At 33.5% G+C, this 15,414-nt stretch overlaps 2 protein-coding genes across 6 annotated transcripts in view; one reads left to right on the top strand and one right to left on the bottom strand.

The window, feature by feature from the left end:
* Cmc1 (C-X9-C motif containing 1) overlaps nucleotides 1-1,478 on the top strand; it is a 79,184-nt gene extending 77,706 nt beyond the window's left edge. The window contains exon 4 of one of the 2 annotated variants that reach the window (XM_069998509.1): nucleotides 932-1,478. In XM_069998509.1, coding sequence (XP_069854610.1) covers nucleotides 932-1,052 — 121 coding nt within the window. In that variant the 3' untranslated portion in view covers nucleotides 1,053-1,478. The remainder of the gene's footprint in view (nucleotides 1-931) is intronic. The other variant, XM_069998510.1, reaches the window with a different exon arrangement.
* A 3,039-nt stretch (nucleotides 1,479-4,517) lies between these two features.
* LOC138811024 (5-azacytidine-induced protein 2) overlaps nucleotides 4,518-15,414 on the bottom strand; it is a 28,111-nt gene continuing 17,214 nt past the window's right edge. For 2 of the 4 annotated variants that reach the window (XM_069998501.1, XM_069998502.1), the window contains 3 exons: nucleotides 15,061-15,116; nucleotides 7,969-8,087; nucleotides 4,518-5,756 (listed from right to left, as the gene is read on the bottom strand). In XM_069998501.1, the coding sequence (XP_069854602.1) occupies nucleotides 5,353-5,756; nucleotides 7,969-8,087; nucleotides 15,061-15,116 (579 nt within the window). In that variant the 3' untranslated portion in view covers nucleotides 4,518-5,352. Of the gene's footprint in view, nucleotides 5,757-6,288; nucleotides 6,490-7,968; nucleotides 8,088-15,060; nucleotides 15,117-15,414 lie in introns of those variants that run through there. The other 2 variants (XM_069998504.1, XM_069998505.1) reach the window with 2 other exon arrangements.

Raw genomic sequence — 15,414 nt, 5'->3', positions numbered from 1 at the left:
ACAACTGCCGATTCTAAAGGCTTTCTCTAATGGGCTCAAAGTCCACTTCTGATTTCCCTGATGATGCTTTCCTGTTTCCCATTTACTTCTCCATAGATTTTCATACTTTTTTCTGGTACCAAACTGAACTTGGCAGCTTTTTGCTCCTCTCATATAGCTGTTCAAAATCTGCTGTCCTATCTCCTAACTATAATTGGTGATTTCCTAAATTTCAACAAATATTTTTTCCTTTCATTTCTGTTACCTCCTCCTTTGGCCTAAGCATGTCTTGTATGGATTATTTAGTAGTTTATTGAACATCCTGTTTCTAACCTTGCTGCTCCTTTAGCCTACCTCCACATGGTATTAAGACAAGTGATCTTAAATTTGCTGTTAATCATGCTGCCACCTTAGTACAGCATGAAGTAGAATACTGTATGCATTCCACAGTGTTCATTACATGGACACCTCAGATCCTTCCTGTTCTGTGCACCATCCTCTGTATAGTGGTACAGTTCTTCATGAATGTTTTTCCTTTTATGTGAATTTCTGTTAGTGAAAAGTACATCTCAGCTTTTTCTCCTATTTCTCCCTTGTGTTTTATTGATGCATGGGGCCCCATAGTATGCCAAGAGTACTTTCAATGTAGAATATCTTTACTTGTTGATATATTAGTATGGCCTCCTTAAGGAAAGATGCTGTGTTTCTCACTGTTCTAGCTCAGGATGGTGGTGTTTGTATATGGACACGTATTAGATAGGTAGAATTTGCATCTGTTACAAATAAGGCTTAAAAAGCCTATAGGCCTTTATTGTTTATACTAGTTTGATAGTGTCTACAATCTAATACTGATGATTAAATCTGATGGACTAGATGTCTGACTAGTGTTAAAGCTTATGTTGATTGTTTACAACGGTGATTAACCTTTAAAGATTTTCATTTCCTTCTTTAGCTATAATGATCCAGCCTTTTATGAAGAATGCAAAATGGAGTATCTGAAGGAAAGGGAAGACTACAGAAATACCGGTATTCCTACCAAGAAAAGGCTGCAGAAGCTTCCCACAAGCATGTAGACAAATTGTTCAGTGAATTAGCAACACATATTTATGGAGATGATTTATAAGTCAAACGAAATAATGAACTTCAGAATTTGCTTGCTTTGTTCTAATTATGGAAATATTCATTTTATATGAAATAAAGACTTTAATTCAGAGTTTTGGTTTATTAAATACGGAATAAGCACAGATGGTCTTCCTGGCATTCTGGATTTTTCACATTTTCCTACAAGGAATGATTTTCAGGGTTCCATACAGATACTACCATCTTCCAATATATCAGCTATTCATGGGGAATCAAAAGTATTAAGGTAGTAAAAGTAGTAGAAAACAACCTTCAAAGGTATTAGTGATTAGGCAGCATAGCAAGATGCCTATGAGCCAGAATCTTTCCTAGTTCTGCCACATGAATTCAGTGTGGAATAAAGTTATGAGGATTTACTTGATATTGCAAGTATATATATAGATATAGATAGATAGATACTATATATAGTATATAGTATAGTACTAGTATATATATAGTATATAGTATATATATACTATATATTATATATTGTATATAGTATATAGTATATATACTATATATAGTATACTATAAATAGTATACATATACTATATAGTATATATATACTATACTATATATTTATACTATATATATTTATATGTACTATATATACTATTTATAGTATACTATATATACTATTTATATAGTATCTATAGTATATATACTATATAGTACATATACTATATATATCTATATAGTATATATATCTATATACTATACTATATACATTACTATATATGTACTATATATATAGTGTGTGTATATATATATCTATATATATAAAATATACAGGACAGAGCTTCAGACATAGTACACACTCTTTATATGACAATAATAGTAAAAGCTTAATTGGAAACCTAAGTACTCAAAAAAGGTTTTTGTTGGGCTAGGGAGGTGGCTCAGTGGTAGAGCGCTTGCCTTGCATGCCTGAGGCCCTGGGTTTGATTCCTCAGCAACACATAAGCAAAAAGAAAAAAAGCTGGAAGTGGCACTGTGGCTCAAGTGGTAGAGCGCTAGCCTTGAGCTGAAGAGCTGAGGGACAGCACCCAGGCCCAGAGTTCATCCGCCACCACTGGACCAAAAAAAAGAAAAAAAAAGGTTTTTGTTTACTTATTTTAATCTTCAGTGATACTGGAGAATGAACTTGGGCAACTACCACTTGAGCAGCAACCCTATTAGCCCTAAATAAGTACTGCCACCTTTGATGGAAATTTTATCTTTTATTTAAAAAAGTTCTTTTAGGTCTGATGGTGTGGCTCACATGGTAGAGCACCTGCCTTGCAAACATGAAGCCCTGAGTCAATTCTTAGAACTACCAACAAGTTTTTTGTATAAATGTGAACTAGCATTTTGTAATATAGTGCCCAGTGCAATAACTTGGGTCCAGTCTGAGCTTTTATATTGTTCTTTTTTCCATAAGCTATTAGCTCTTAAACATCTATAACTAGTTTAACGTTAGTAAACTATGTATATCTACACATAGTCCTTAAAAAGATGAAGTATTACCAACTCAGGTATTTATTTTTGGCCTTGATACTATAAAGAACTTGAAAGAAATTGGAACCCAAAGAAGCAGTATAAGCAATAGATGGTCAAGTTCCATACTTTATGTGTATATTCAGATGTTTTACTATCATTAGAAATATAAGAAACCATGTTTTCCACAGGAACACACCAAAAGGATTACCAGCAGATAAAAGCAAAGCAAAAGCAGATTGCACAACACAAGGGAGAACATGTGTTCCGCCATTGTCCCACTGATACTAGCATTTCCTAAGACAGAGTTGTTTCTTTCCTCTTCTTTTCTTGGTGGTATTGAGGATTGATATCAATGCCTCACAGTGGTTTGGCTGGCTTGCTCTGTTGTCACTCTATCATTTGAGCCCTGCCTCCAGCCCTAATTTTGCTGGCTGCCCAGACTGGCTTTAACCAAAACACTGTCCTTCAGGTTACCAGGAGGATACAGGCATAAGCCACTCTGACACCAAACAGTTCTCATTTTTATTGACTCAAACTAGGAAAATTCAAGGAAGCTAGTGAAATATAAAATCTGTGACTATTTTAATTCACAGTGTTCAACTTCAGTTATGTACAAAATATACTTAACAAGACTTACCTTTTTTAGAGTAGTTTTTCTGTAGCTCGTCATGTCCCTTGATTCAGTTTAGCCCTGTTAAATCTGAATTTCCCCCTATTTATGTTGGTTTGTTTCACACGAAGAATGCCATTGCACTTTGGAAGCAACTCATTAAAGGAATCTCCTTTTAGACATGTGTTACTTCAGGCTTGGGATCAAGAGGAAGGTGACTAATTTTTGCTATGTGTTTTTTCATATTGCTGAATTGGATTATCTTACAAAAAGTGATCTCAAGATTAAAGAAATTTCCAAGGGACACTGTGGAATAAGTTGCAACTAGTATGAAAAAGATCAGCATTGAATTTCCAATTTTAAATAAGTAGGATTGATTCTGAATCTTTATGAGAACAGAAATTCTTGTTATACAAATATATAAAAATTCTGGTTAGATAAACTTTGAGTTAATCTAACTATGGAATCTTATGTATCATTTAACATTTTATAAGCTGTCAAGAACATTATTTACTGATTTTTGATAAGTATACTCTTGTTCAGAGGGAATTTGCTCTCTCTAAACAATAATAAGACAGATGTTTTCTCATAACAATTAGTCTTAATATACCAATTTGGATTATACAGGCCATGACAATATTTTACAACCACTTCTATTTCAGAGAAAAATAGTTTCTTAGTACTGTTTAAAACATTAAGCTAGTCCATAAAACTTAATTTATAAAGGAATATTTCCAATGTTGGTTTTTAAAAAGGCAAACCAACTAGCTACATTAGAGATTAGAGATAATGCTCAGTCTATGCAGCAACATGAGAAATAGTTTTTGCTGCTTTATTACACAGGTGGTTGCTTCCTTCAGCTAACACACAGAATCTGTTACTTATTTTATGCATATTAGGTTTTGTTCCATTACTTGGCAGTAGATTGTACTCCCTAGAGTCAGAGTAAGTTCCAGCATCTGATATCAATTCAATCAATCACAGACAAGTGAAGGTAACAGACAACAATATCTGGTAACGGAACATTGTTTATGTATACTATCTATTCAGTAATACAATAAATCTGAGATATTCGAGTCGAAGCTGTATGAAACTGCCTATAAAAATGGATTGAGTTCTTCTATATTAAACACTATATTCCAGGAATATCCCAGGTGTGTGAATCAAATAATTATTACCGATATTCTTAATTCCTCTACCCTGAAGGAATTTACAAAAGTTTCCATTTGAAGCCATCCTTTGTTGTTTCCTTATTTACAAATGATTTGCCAGTTAGAATGAATTTTGGGACATTTCATGAGCCTAACAATATCAATACAGTACAAAAATGTAGTTTTACAAGGAAAGTTTAATTATTAAAAATAGCTTTCTCAAATACTACATTCAAACAAAGCAACCTATTATCTGTTCTACATAACAAGCAGCTATATTCTCTTTATGGAAAATTATTCAGTTGCATTTATTCATTATGGACCATTGAAAGGACAGACTATACTAATATACTACTAATTGAGTGTTGGGTTATGTATTAGTTTTCCACATGTCAGATTATTTCATCTTTTTAATTTAGGACTTGAATGAACTGGGACAAAGTTGGCTTCAATGGTTATTTCAAATTTTATGAGTACAAACTGTAATTCTAAAACTTTTATCTGCTTTGTGACTAAAAATGATTTGAAACAGTAGCGAATAGAATATCCTATTTTATCCACTATACTTCTTTATGTATTATCAACAACAGAAATAGAACCTATTCACATTACCATCTGCTTCTTTATGCGTTTTCATCCAGCATGCAGTTTTTCTTCTAAAAGGCTTCATTTTATTTTAGTATTTAGTATTTCACATACTTCATAAAACTGTCTAGAAATTTGTATTTCCCATTTTTATCTGAGAAGCAAAATTTCAGAATCGTTATTAAAGGCAGAAGTGTCTTTGAAACACCTCAGGTTTATTAGTTTATGCAATATCATACTTTGATTTTTTGAACATGGAGCTAGAGGGTGCTCTATCATAAAGGAAAATCAGCTACATATTATACAGTATGTCCAAATATACATATTGAAGAACTCTACAAAATTTAAGTCAAAATCCATTTTGTTAAATAATCTCTTAAAAGAACCACTGGAAGAGGTTTTGTGATCAAATTATGAATCTCTTCAGCATTAATTCTTATAAAGGCAGTTTTGGTTATGTTGATCCAGGTAATGCAATGGTGGAAGGTTGGGTAGAAGCAAAGTTTTATTTTTTGTGTCCCCAAATGTTGTCTCACTTGATTTAGGTGGGCTTGGGAAAACCCAAGAATTATCTTCTAGAGAATTTCTGCCGTAAGAGTTGTGCTCCTGAAATTCTGTGCCATCATTAGGAATGGATCTCTCATTATCTGTCCATGATTGGAGAAATGCTTTCTCTGATAAGACTTTTATATCTCCTGGTGAAGGGGATGATACAATAGATTTGCCATTTGGTGAGAGAGGGGGATGCCTTTTGTATGTTGCAGTGAAATTCGTCATGAATAATTTAGTGCTGTCTTTCCCAAGGTCTTCAGCACATCCTACTGGAGCACAAGCTAAACCACAGAAAGAAAAGAGAGGCTAATGTCAGTTTTCATAGCACTGATCATAAAATATGACAGTATTCCACTGATTTGAACTCTGGAACTGATAATTAACCTTTCCAAATCAGTATGTTCAATGGGGCACTGCGGCTTATGACAAGTAATGGATGATCTGAGTTCTATGTCAGCTATTTACTAACACTGAATTAAGCTCAGTCTCTCGGAGTGTTAGCCTATTCTATGTCATAAACTGTTAAAAGATGAAGAATCACATATTTTAAAAAGCTACAAGTCAATAAACTACCAGATCTTGTTCTTGGCCCTACATTATAGGTGGCTTATGGAAGCTTACAGATCACTTATATGTGAATGGGGATAGAGAAAGTTAAGATTTTAGCATATTTTCATTAAAAATACTATTTTTTAAAATTCAAACCATCTATAAGAGGTTCTACAAAAGTAAAGCTTTTCAGAAACAATTATGTTTGAGTCAACATTCAAAGGCTTTTATGGATAAGAGCTTAAGTATAAGTTGTAAATTTTATTTCTTATAAAATACCTAGAAGCAAATGTAAATTCTGTTGTGGTCACAATATAGGTCAAACAAAAAGTGGTAAAGTGTTTATCATAAAGTGCTTCACCAGTGGCTTAGAATAAAGTCTGCCTGCTGTAAAGCTGCTGTTCCTTTAGCTGCAGCCAGCACTCTGGTAATATGGGTGTGTCTCCTTTGCACTTCTCACTCAACCTACCATGAAAGAAAGGGAAATTTTATTGTTAGTCCAAGGATGGCTAAATATAAGTAAGGCTTGATTGTAGAATTTTAGAAGAAAGGAAGTAGAACTATAAAATAGTGTGATTTTATTTTGTTTGCTTGTTTCCTTGGGAGAGTCCATAAGAGTGGGGAGAACTGGATGTAATAATGTTTAGCCTCTGGTTTGGACAAAAGTAATTTATAGGTCAGGGAAAACAATGATATATATTCAAAACAAGGAGTCCTAGTAAGAAGTAAATCTGTACTTGCCACTATCAAAGGAAATGTTCTGTTAGATTTATCATCCAAAGCATCCTAAGATGTATTAACCAGCTAAAAAGGAACATAAGGTGAACCACTTGTTTATTTAAAGAACTTTTCTTCTTTTCCTTTTATTCCAAAATAGCTTAGCTATCCCTTCATCTCTAACACACACACACACACACACACACACACACACACACACACACACACACACACACACACACACACACACACACACACACACACACACACAAATTTTATTTCCCTTTCACTATGACCTCAGGAAAACTCAAGGACAAAGTGCACTGTAAGTTAAGCTATGCTTGCTAAATACAATGTTCCTTTGCCTGACTCAGACATAACCAACTTTCCAGAAACTGAAAGGAATTCTGAATTCAAATTTCCTGCCTAATGTGCAAGTTTCTGTAAATATTCCTGAGAAGGGCTATTTATAAAACGATTCTCTGGTGCTCTCTTTAGAATGATATGAAGTGCTAGTAACAATTACTTTTATTTTTAAGTCGTTTCATTTTATTTAATTCGTCAGTAAATGGTAGGACATTCAAACTTATGGTATACAGATTTTAGAAATAAACCTATTATGTAATACTAAATACAAATGCCCTAATTATTCTCCAAAAATAGTTTTGCCAAGTAGCCACTAAAAACAACACAAAATACAAAAAGTTTAGTCAGTCAAGCAGTAAAATATAAAGTCAAGGCACTGAAAATTTTTGTTTGGTTGTAAGAAGGGGAATGCAGCTTGCCTATCTTCTAAATCAGCTATCTTTTTATGAAAAAAGTTTACAAAAATTCAAAGGACTAAATGAATCAAAGTTGTTGTTTTGGAAACAACTTGAAAAGCTAGGTCTTGGGTATATTCTATAGCACTGAAATAAAACAATGCTTTTGGCATTTCTTTTTAGAAATATACAAAACAGTTGTGGTAAAAGGTCAACTAGAACAAACTTAACACCTCAGTTTTACACACATAAGCAACACTTGGCTGAGAAAAGCCACAAGGGGAAAAGAATACAGTATTGAAGAAAAAAACATCAGCAACACCTTTATGTGTGAAGTTGACCAGCATGAGACTGAAGCTAGAGCAGAGAATGGGAAGGCATACTATATACACACTTCCACTAATGAAAACTCATTTGATGAGATTTTGATAAGGTAGGTAGTTGCTCTGTCAACAGTTTGACTTGCCTTTTTTGATTCCAGTTGGGGTTCTCAGTTTTCTTAGTATCTCAGCTTGTACTTGAGTCACCAGATGTAAATTAGACATTTCTTTCTTCAATTCCCAGTACGTATGTTGCATATTATCACTAAAATAGAATGTTTTTGTTTTTAAAAAGTTAATGCTCATCCTTTTAAGCTGGAGCAAGTTTAAAATAGAAATAAGCAGATTTATATTTTTGTTGCAATTAGTTTCATGATGATGTAAATTAAACAACTGAAAGCTACTTAATTAGGATGTTAAGTGAAAAGACCTAAGAATGTTGTCCTGATTTTAAGCAATTAACTACATTAAATAGGTTATAATGAATATCTTATTACTGTTTAGTTTCTTAGTTTCTTTCCTCAGAACCAAGATTAAAGTCTGTAATGGTACAGTGGTGTCAATATAATTATTAAGCAGAAAGGAGTATGTTCTTTCTTTGCAAATCTGATCAAGAATAAAATTATATTCATTCATATGTGGATTTAAATTTTTCTGTTTATCTTTTTGATTATTTGATATTGTGAACTGAAATGATGTATCAGTTGCTGAATATATACACCAAGTCTACATTAAAATAAAATTTAGATTTCATATATTACGTTCTTTATGTTTGACTGGGTTGTCTCATATTGTTGGTTCTAAACAATGTGATATGACAGACAGCACAAGACATGGAGAGCCCGATGATTTCCTCATAAGGAAAAAGAAACTACAGCAGAAGGATTATATGAAACAGAAATGAAAACTTCAAAGATATGCCTCTCAGTTTTTTTAAAAGCATTTTACTTCACTAAGGAATTATAAGTTATTTCTACACTTTAAAGGGTTTTATTTTCCAAAAGCATTCTTATATTCATGGTTTTCTTATGTTCTTAATTTCCAACTAAATGAATCTTAAGTGCATATTCTCAAATTGCTTTGCACAAATATTAAACATAAAATAACTGATCATATAGTACTGAACAACCATTATTGCCATCAGAATTTGCAAAGTAAGCAAACATGTCACCTCATGCTGCAAACTTTTTCTTTTCCATCCTGGAGATGGATCCCAGGGCCTTGCGCATGCTAGGTTAAAGGCAGTACCATACACTTGAGCCATGTTCCCAGCCCTTCAATTTTTTAAAAAAATTATTGCAAAGGTAATGTACAGAGGGGTTCCAGTTACCTAAGTAAGGTAATGAGTACATTTCTTTTCCAACAGTGTTACCCTCTCTCTCCTTTTCTCTCTCTCCACTCCTCTCTCCCAAGTTGTAAAGTTCATTTCCAACATTATATCTAGTGAGTATCACTGTTGCACTGGTTCACTATTTGTCTCAGTGTTTGTGATTCTCTTTTCGTTCTCAAATCAGATAAACATATACAAGACAAAAGGTACAGAAATCAAAAGCAGTGGTAATGGGGAATAAACCAAAAAGAGGGGGGTGGGTGGTAATGGAGAAAGAAATGCAAACAGTACAATAAGAGAAACTTCTTGCTTCCATTTCTTGGCATTTCTATAAGCATCATTTTATATGATCATATCCACATCACTTTTGATCCACTGTGATCCTCTACTAAGAATAGAGCCTATATTTCTTATGTTTCTTTGGGTCTGGCACACTTCACTTAATATGATTTTTTTTTTAAGTTTTTCCATTTCATTATGAATGGAGTGATGTCATTCTTTCTGATGAACACATAGAATCCCACTGTGTATATATGCCACATTTTCTTGATCCATTCATTCATCTATTAAGGGGCATCTGGGTTGATTCCATATCTTAGCTATGGTAAATGATGCTGCAATGAACATAGTTGTGCTGCTAGCTTTAGTATGGCCTTGTCTGTGGTCATTTGGCCCTTCAATTTTTATCCAGCTATAAACAAAAACTTCAAACTTGAAGGGGATAACTCTTCCCAGTCTAAATCTAATCTATTCATTATAGAAGAAACAGATGTATTTGAAAACAAATATTTTGAATTATGTAAGGTCAAAATACTCCTCAGCTTGTAATTCTTTAATGCAGTAGCACAATAAACTTTATAGCGCTTTAGAGAAAAATCTGCTTGTGTAAGTCTATCACAAATGTCATCAGTTAACCTTTTGTATATTAGAAAATATAGGGCTTTTGCAGGAGTTTTGACAGGTGTGAAAGTTACTTCACCGAAGTTCACAAACCACCACTATTTTAAGTAAATATCTCAGATGATTGTTAAATGAATATTTCACACATTTGTTTCAATGTAAAGAATATGGTTGATTCTTTGGTACAAATCTAGGCATGCTTCCCAAGGAATAACTTAAGTACGTATAAATTCTGAACATGTGCTAATTCCTAGACATGATTTGTGTATCATACAAATAATGCAACTTGAAAATAGTTTAGTATTGCCAATTTTAAGATGGCAAATCAGTACCTGTATTGGAGAAAATAAAATACCCATGATTGTGTCTGGAGAATGAAATGCCAAGACTAGTCATGTAAAACAGCTAAGCATGTAAAATAAAAGAGAAACAATTATAAAAGTGTTTAGAAACAGTAATTGAAAATACATTTTCAATCCAATTTAATGATAACTGCTTAAAAAATTAAGATGAAAACTAGGTCACTGAGACTGACACAAAATCTGTCTTCTGCCCTATGTCACCTGAATTGAACTACATAAAAAAAAAAAAAGCTAACAATTATTACACAGTGTAAGTTCTCCCTCTTGTGGATAATAAAATTAACTGTAGTTAGTGCTACCAGCTATACGCTATTCCAAGCGTGTAAAAAATATTTTAAATTCAATATTCCTGAGCAAAATATTGCTACCATTAATTGAGATTTGAAAAGTTAAGTTGTTATAAAATTTTTAGTGAGGTTCACCAAAACCCTGTTACTTAGTTACTGAGTGTTTTATCCAAGTATTTTGAGACTGAATGAATAGACTATATGTCACTTCATGCTAATTTACCAACTAGGACTGTGAACTTCAACTACTGTTTGAAGAACACGAGCAAAATCCTATTAATATATTTACATAAATACTAGAATATTGAAACTTAGAAACTGTAATCATAGTTGAGTATTTGTTATGTGCTAGGCACTTCATCCACATTCTCATACCAACTTGATGAAGTAGATAAACTCATTTTATATGCCCGGGCTGGCTTTGAACTGCGATCCTCAGATCTCAGCCTCCTGAGTAGATAGGTTTACAGGAATGAGCCACCAGTGCCCAGCTACAAGGTTGTTTTTTAAAGGTAGCTTTTATCTGTCCTGTGTAATCACTGATCACTCCCCTTTTCAGAGTTTTCTTCTTCTTGTCATTGTCCACTTACAAACACCTATAATATGTAGACTGTCAACACACAAGCTTTTCAGCCCTCCATTATAAAATTTCCTACCTCTAACTTAAATATTATGAAGACTTGCTTCTCTACATTTCAAATAAGGGTTACTTGTCCTGACGATAGGAACTATAATTATGGAATTATATAAAAATATGTAATACATGAAATACATTATATTAGATAATACATGATAAATCTATAGATTATATAATTATGTATTTCTGTAATCTATAGGTTATAGAATACAACTGTCCAGTTCTTAAATGATAATACATATTCAACTCTTTTTTTTTCCCCCCTGGTCATGATACTTGAAATCTGGGCCTGGGCACTGTCCTTGAGCTCTTCAGCTCAAGGCTAGCGCTCTACCACTTGAGCCACAGCACTACTTCTGGTTTTCTGGTGGTTAATTGGATAGAAGAGTCTCACGGACTTTCCTGCCTGGGTTGGCTTTGAACTGCAATCCTCAGATCTCAACCTCCTGAGTAGCTAGGATTACAGGCATGAGACACAGGCACCTGGCTTCAACTCCAATAAATGTTCCTTGTATACAGAAAAAATACTTGAGTTTTTACTTGAGCTGTTCAGAATTCTCTTCACCTTTTGAAAAGCATTACAGTCCATCAAACGAAATAAAGATATAGTATATTAGATAAGAGCTAATTAAAAATGTCATTTTTGACAACTGTGATTCCCATAAATAAGTGTCTTTCAAATATTTCTGACTATATATTAAGTAATGAGCATTTTACATTTCAACTAAAAATTAAAAAGTTACAAATACTTGGCCCTACTATGTGTAATATATTCTCTAGTATATGTTATATATTCTGATATATTCTATTCCATTTTATTCCACACTTATTTGTGTGTGTGTGCTGGTCCTGGGGTTTGAACCTCAGGGCTTGGGCACTGTCCCTGAACTTTTTTCCTCAAGGCTAGCATTCTACCACGTGAGCTAAGTTCTGGCTTTGTGGTAGTTAATTAGAGATGAGAGTCTCATAGACTTTCCTGCCTGGGTTGACTTCAACCTTAGTAGCTAGGATTATAGGTGTGAGTCTGGAGATTTGCTTTATTCTGTATTTTTTAAATGCCTATTAAACTCAGAAAATTTCTCTATCACTAAAGTTAATACAAAGAAGCTAAAAACACTAAGCTAATCTACATAGTATTAACTAGGGACTTATACTTTAAGATATCATTTATAATATAGTCCCACAACATAAATTTAAATAATAAGCAAAAGAAATACAATTCCATACCTAGATCTGTTTTAAAAACTTAACTGATCAACCTAAAGCCATTACCAAAAAAAGCAGAACAATGACTAACATTTCTGATTGGGCTTATTATTTTTCACTGTTTTCTTTTTTTTTTTTTTTATAACACAGACTATCATATAATTTATCCACTAATTAAAAGTAATGATCTAGTTCACATCTGTAATCCTAGCTACTCAGGAGGCTGAGATCCGAGGATCACATTTTGAAGCCAGCCTAGGCAGAAAAGTCCTGCTTACGGTTTTCTGGTGGTTTAATGGAGCTTAGAGTCTCACTGGAACTTTTCAAGGTTAGCTCTCAAAAACCGGGAGTGTAGCTGAGCCTCAAAGTAGTAAGAGAGCTAGCCTTGAGCAAAAGAGCTCAGGGATAGCACCCAGTTAAAATAGCACCCAGGGATAGCCCTGAGTTAAAATCTCCTGGGGTGGTGGGGAGGAAGAAAGAAAGGAAGATGTTAAAGAAACTATTTAGTACTACCTTGTTTGCCTGGCAATATGGTAGAGGAAAATTTTTTTAAGGGAACTTTCCAAATAATTCTTAAAAATACCTACACCTTTAGCTTGTGGTTTTGGGGAACTATTGCCATGTACTTTTTCCTAATGCAGTAAACAATTTATTATCTGAATTGTTCCATTTAAAAATGGTGAGAGCTAGACTGGTAGCTACTTGGGAGGTAAAGATTACGGAATCAGTTTGAGGCCAGCTGGAGCAAAAAGTTTATGAGACTCTCACAACCAATCGTTGAACTTAGAAGTATGTGTCTGCCATTCTAGCTACATGGGGAAAGGCACAAATAGGAAGACTGAGGTCCAGGCTAGCCCAAGCATGAAGGGAGACTATCTGAAAATACCTTATTTAAAAAGGGCTGGGAAAGTGGCTCATGTGGTAGAGGTGTGAAGCCTTGAATTCAAGCCCAGTACAAAAAACAAAAACAAAACCAACCAAAAAAACAAAAACAGCAAAAAAGATAGGTCACTTATAAAGATTAATAAAATATGGACAGGAAATAGGTATATGATGGAGTGGAGGAAAATATCATTAAGACTGAAGTTAACATAAAAATATACATATAACATTTACCAAAGGTAGCACACAAATTTGGATACAAGTTTTCTACCTGCTAAGGAAGTAACCTAATCAGTTTTGCAGTTCCCACTGCAAAACAAGCTGCAGGAATTCACAAGTATACTTATGCACACCAAGTGGTAACCATCAGCAGAAGATGCTTTATTTGAACAGTTCTTCCCAATACAAAACTGTATGGAATAGTTTTAGCACAAACTAATTTAGATCAATTTTTTAGAAACTGTTCTCTATCCTGTCATGCCTCGCAAGGTATTTTTTTTGTTGGTGGTGGTGGTTTTGGGGCTTGAACTCTGGGCTTGGGAGCTATCCCTGCGCTCTTCAGCTCAAGGCGAGTGCTCTACCGCTTGAGCCACAGGGCCACTTCCAGTTTTCTAGTGGTTACGTGAAGATAGAGAGTCTCACGGACTTTTCTGCCCGAGCTGGCTTTGAACCGTGATCCTCAGATCTCAGCCTCAGTAGCTAAAATTACAGGCATGAGCTACCAGTGCTGGGCTCCAAGTTATTTTTTTTAGGCAAGCAACTTTTCAAGGGAGTTTCAGGTAATCTCTAATCAATGGCAACCCATTCCTATTCTACAGCAGGCATAATTAATACACTATACAGCCCCTTTATTTCAACCACTGATTCTAATGTCTTAAGTCCCTCATTCTTTGCAAAATTGAATTGAATTGGCTTATAAAAATGACAAGTAAAACTCAATAGGGAAACCTATGCTGAAAGGAGAAAAGGTCATTTTAACCAAGATTATCTTTAAGAAAACATTTGCATGACATTGTACTAAATGTATTTTGAAGGCACAACTGAAATGTTAAAGCAGCAAAACTGAATGATTACAACAGAGACTAAAGCGTTTAGAATTTTATAGAAAGTGTTTGCTCAACCTGATTTAAAGAATAGCTGTCAGTTCCTCAAACTGTTTTCCCTAATTGATCATTTCCCTCAAGCAAGTTTTTGGTACAAATAGGTATCTAAAGCAATTCACACATGAACGCTGACAGCTAAGAAGGAAAAGTTTTCTTAAAATTCATGCTATGCCAACAAAGAAGATTATAAAGTTTGTCTTGAGGACAAAAAGATATTAGTACATTTGGAACTGTATAATTCTCCATGTATAAAAATAAAGTTTATTACAAAAAGCTTCCACATTGCTAATTCTTTAAAACTTAAAATATTAATGTTCAGAAAACTTGAGAATACAATATGTACCTTTCTATTACTAATTGTGCTATTATGTAACTGTTGCTTATTTTTTAAATAAATATATTATGCTAAAGATTATAATCAACATCAAAATAGTATATACTTTAAAAGTTAAATCATAATAGCAATCTAGGTACAGAAAGAGTACTGTTGAAGAAAACATGCATTATTTTAATACTGAAGACTATACATACCTTGAAATGCTTAGTCTTTGGAAATCTCTATTCTGATTGTCTTCCTGAGATGAATCCTGCATTTGTTTTAAAAATAAAGTTTAAAAATTGTAACATTACCACAGATATTTCAACTTTTACAGAATATGCTGATATTCTGTAACTATATAATTATATGTTCTGTAATATATTCTATATTTATATTTTGTAAATATATATATTATTTAGTATATAACTATCAATTTCATACTCAATTTTAATGAAATATTGTCAGGAAATCTAATGTAAATCAGCAATAAACACAAAGGGATTATTTAATAGTCAAAGACTGCTCATGGCCAATAATCAAGTTTTTGATGTTCCTAAGGCAGCTGC

The sequence above is a fragment of the Dipodomys merriami genome, unplaced genomic scaffold (assembly GCF_024711535.1).
Source record: "Dipodomys merriami isolate MVZ:Mamm:240054 unplaced genomic scaffold, mDipMer1.0.p SCAF_52, whole genome shotgun sequence".
In the NCBI taxonomy this organism is placed as follows: Eukaryota; Metazoa; Chordata; class Mammalia; order Rodentia; family Heteromyidae; genus Dipodomys; species Dipodomys merriami.
Note: the sequence above shows the minus strand (reverse complement) of the source record. Positions and strands in the feature narration are given on the sequence as shown.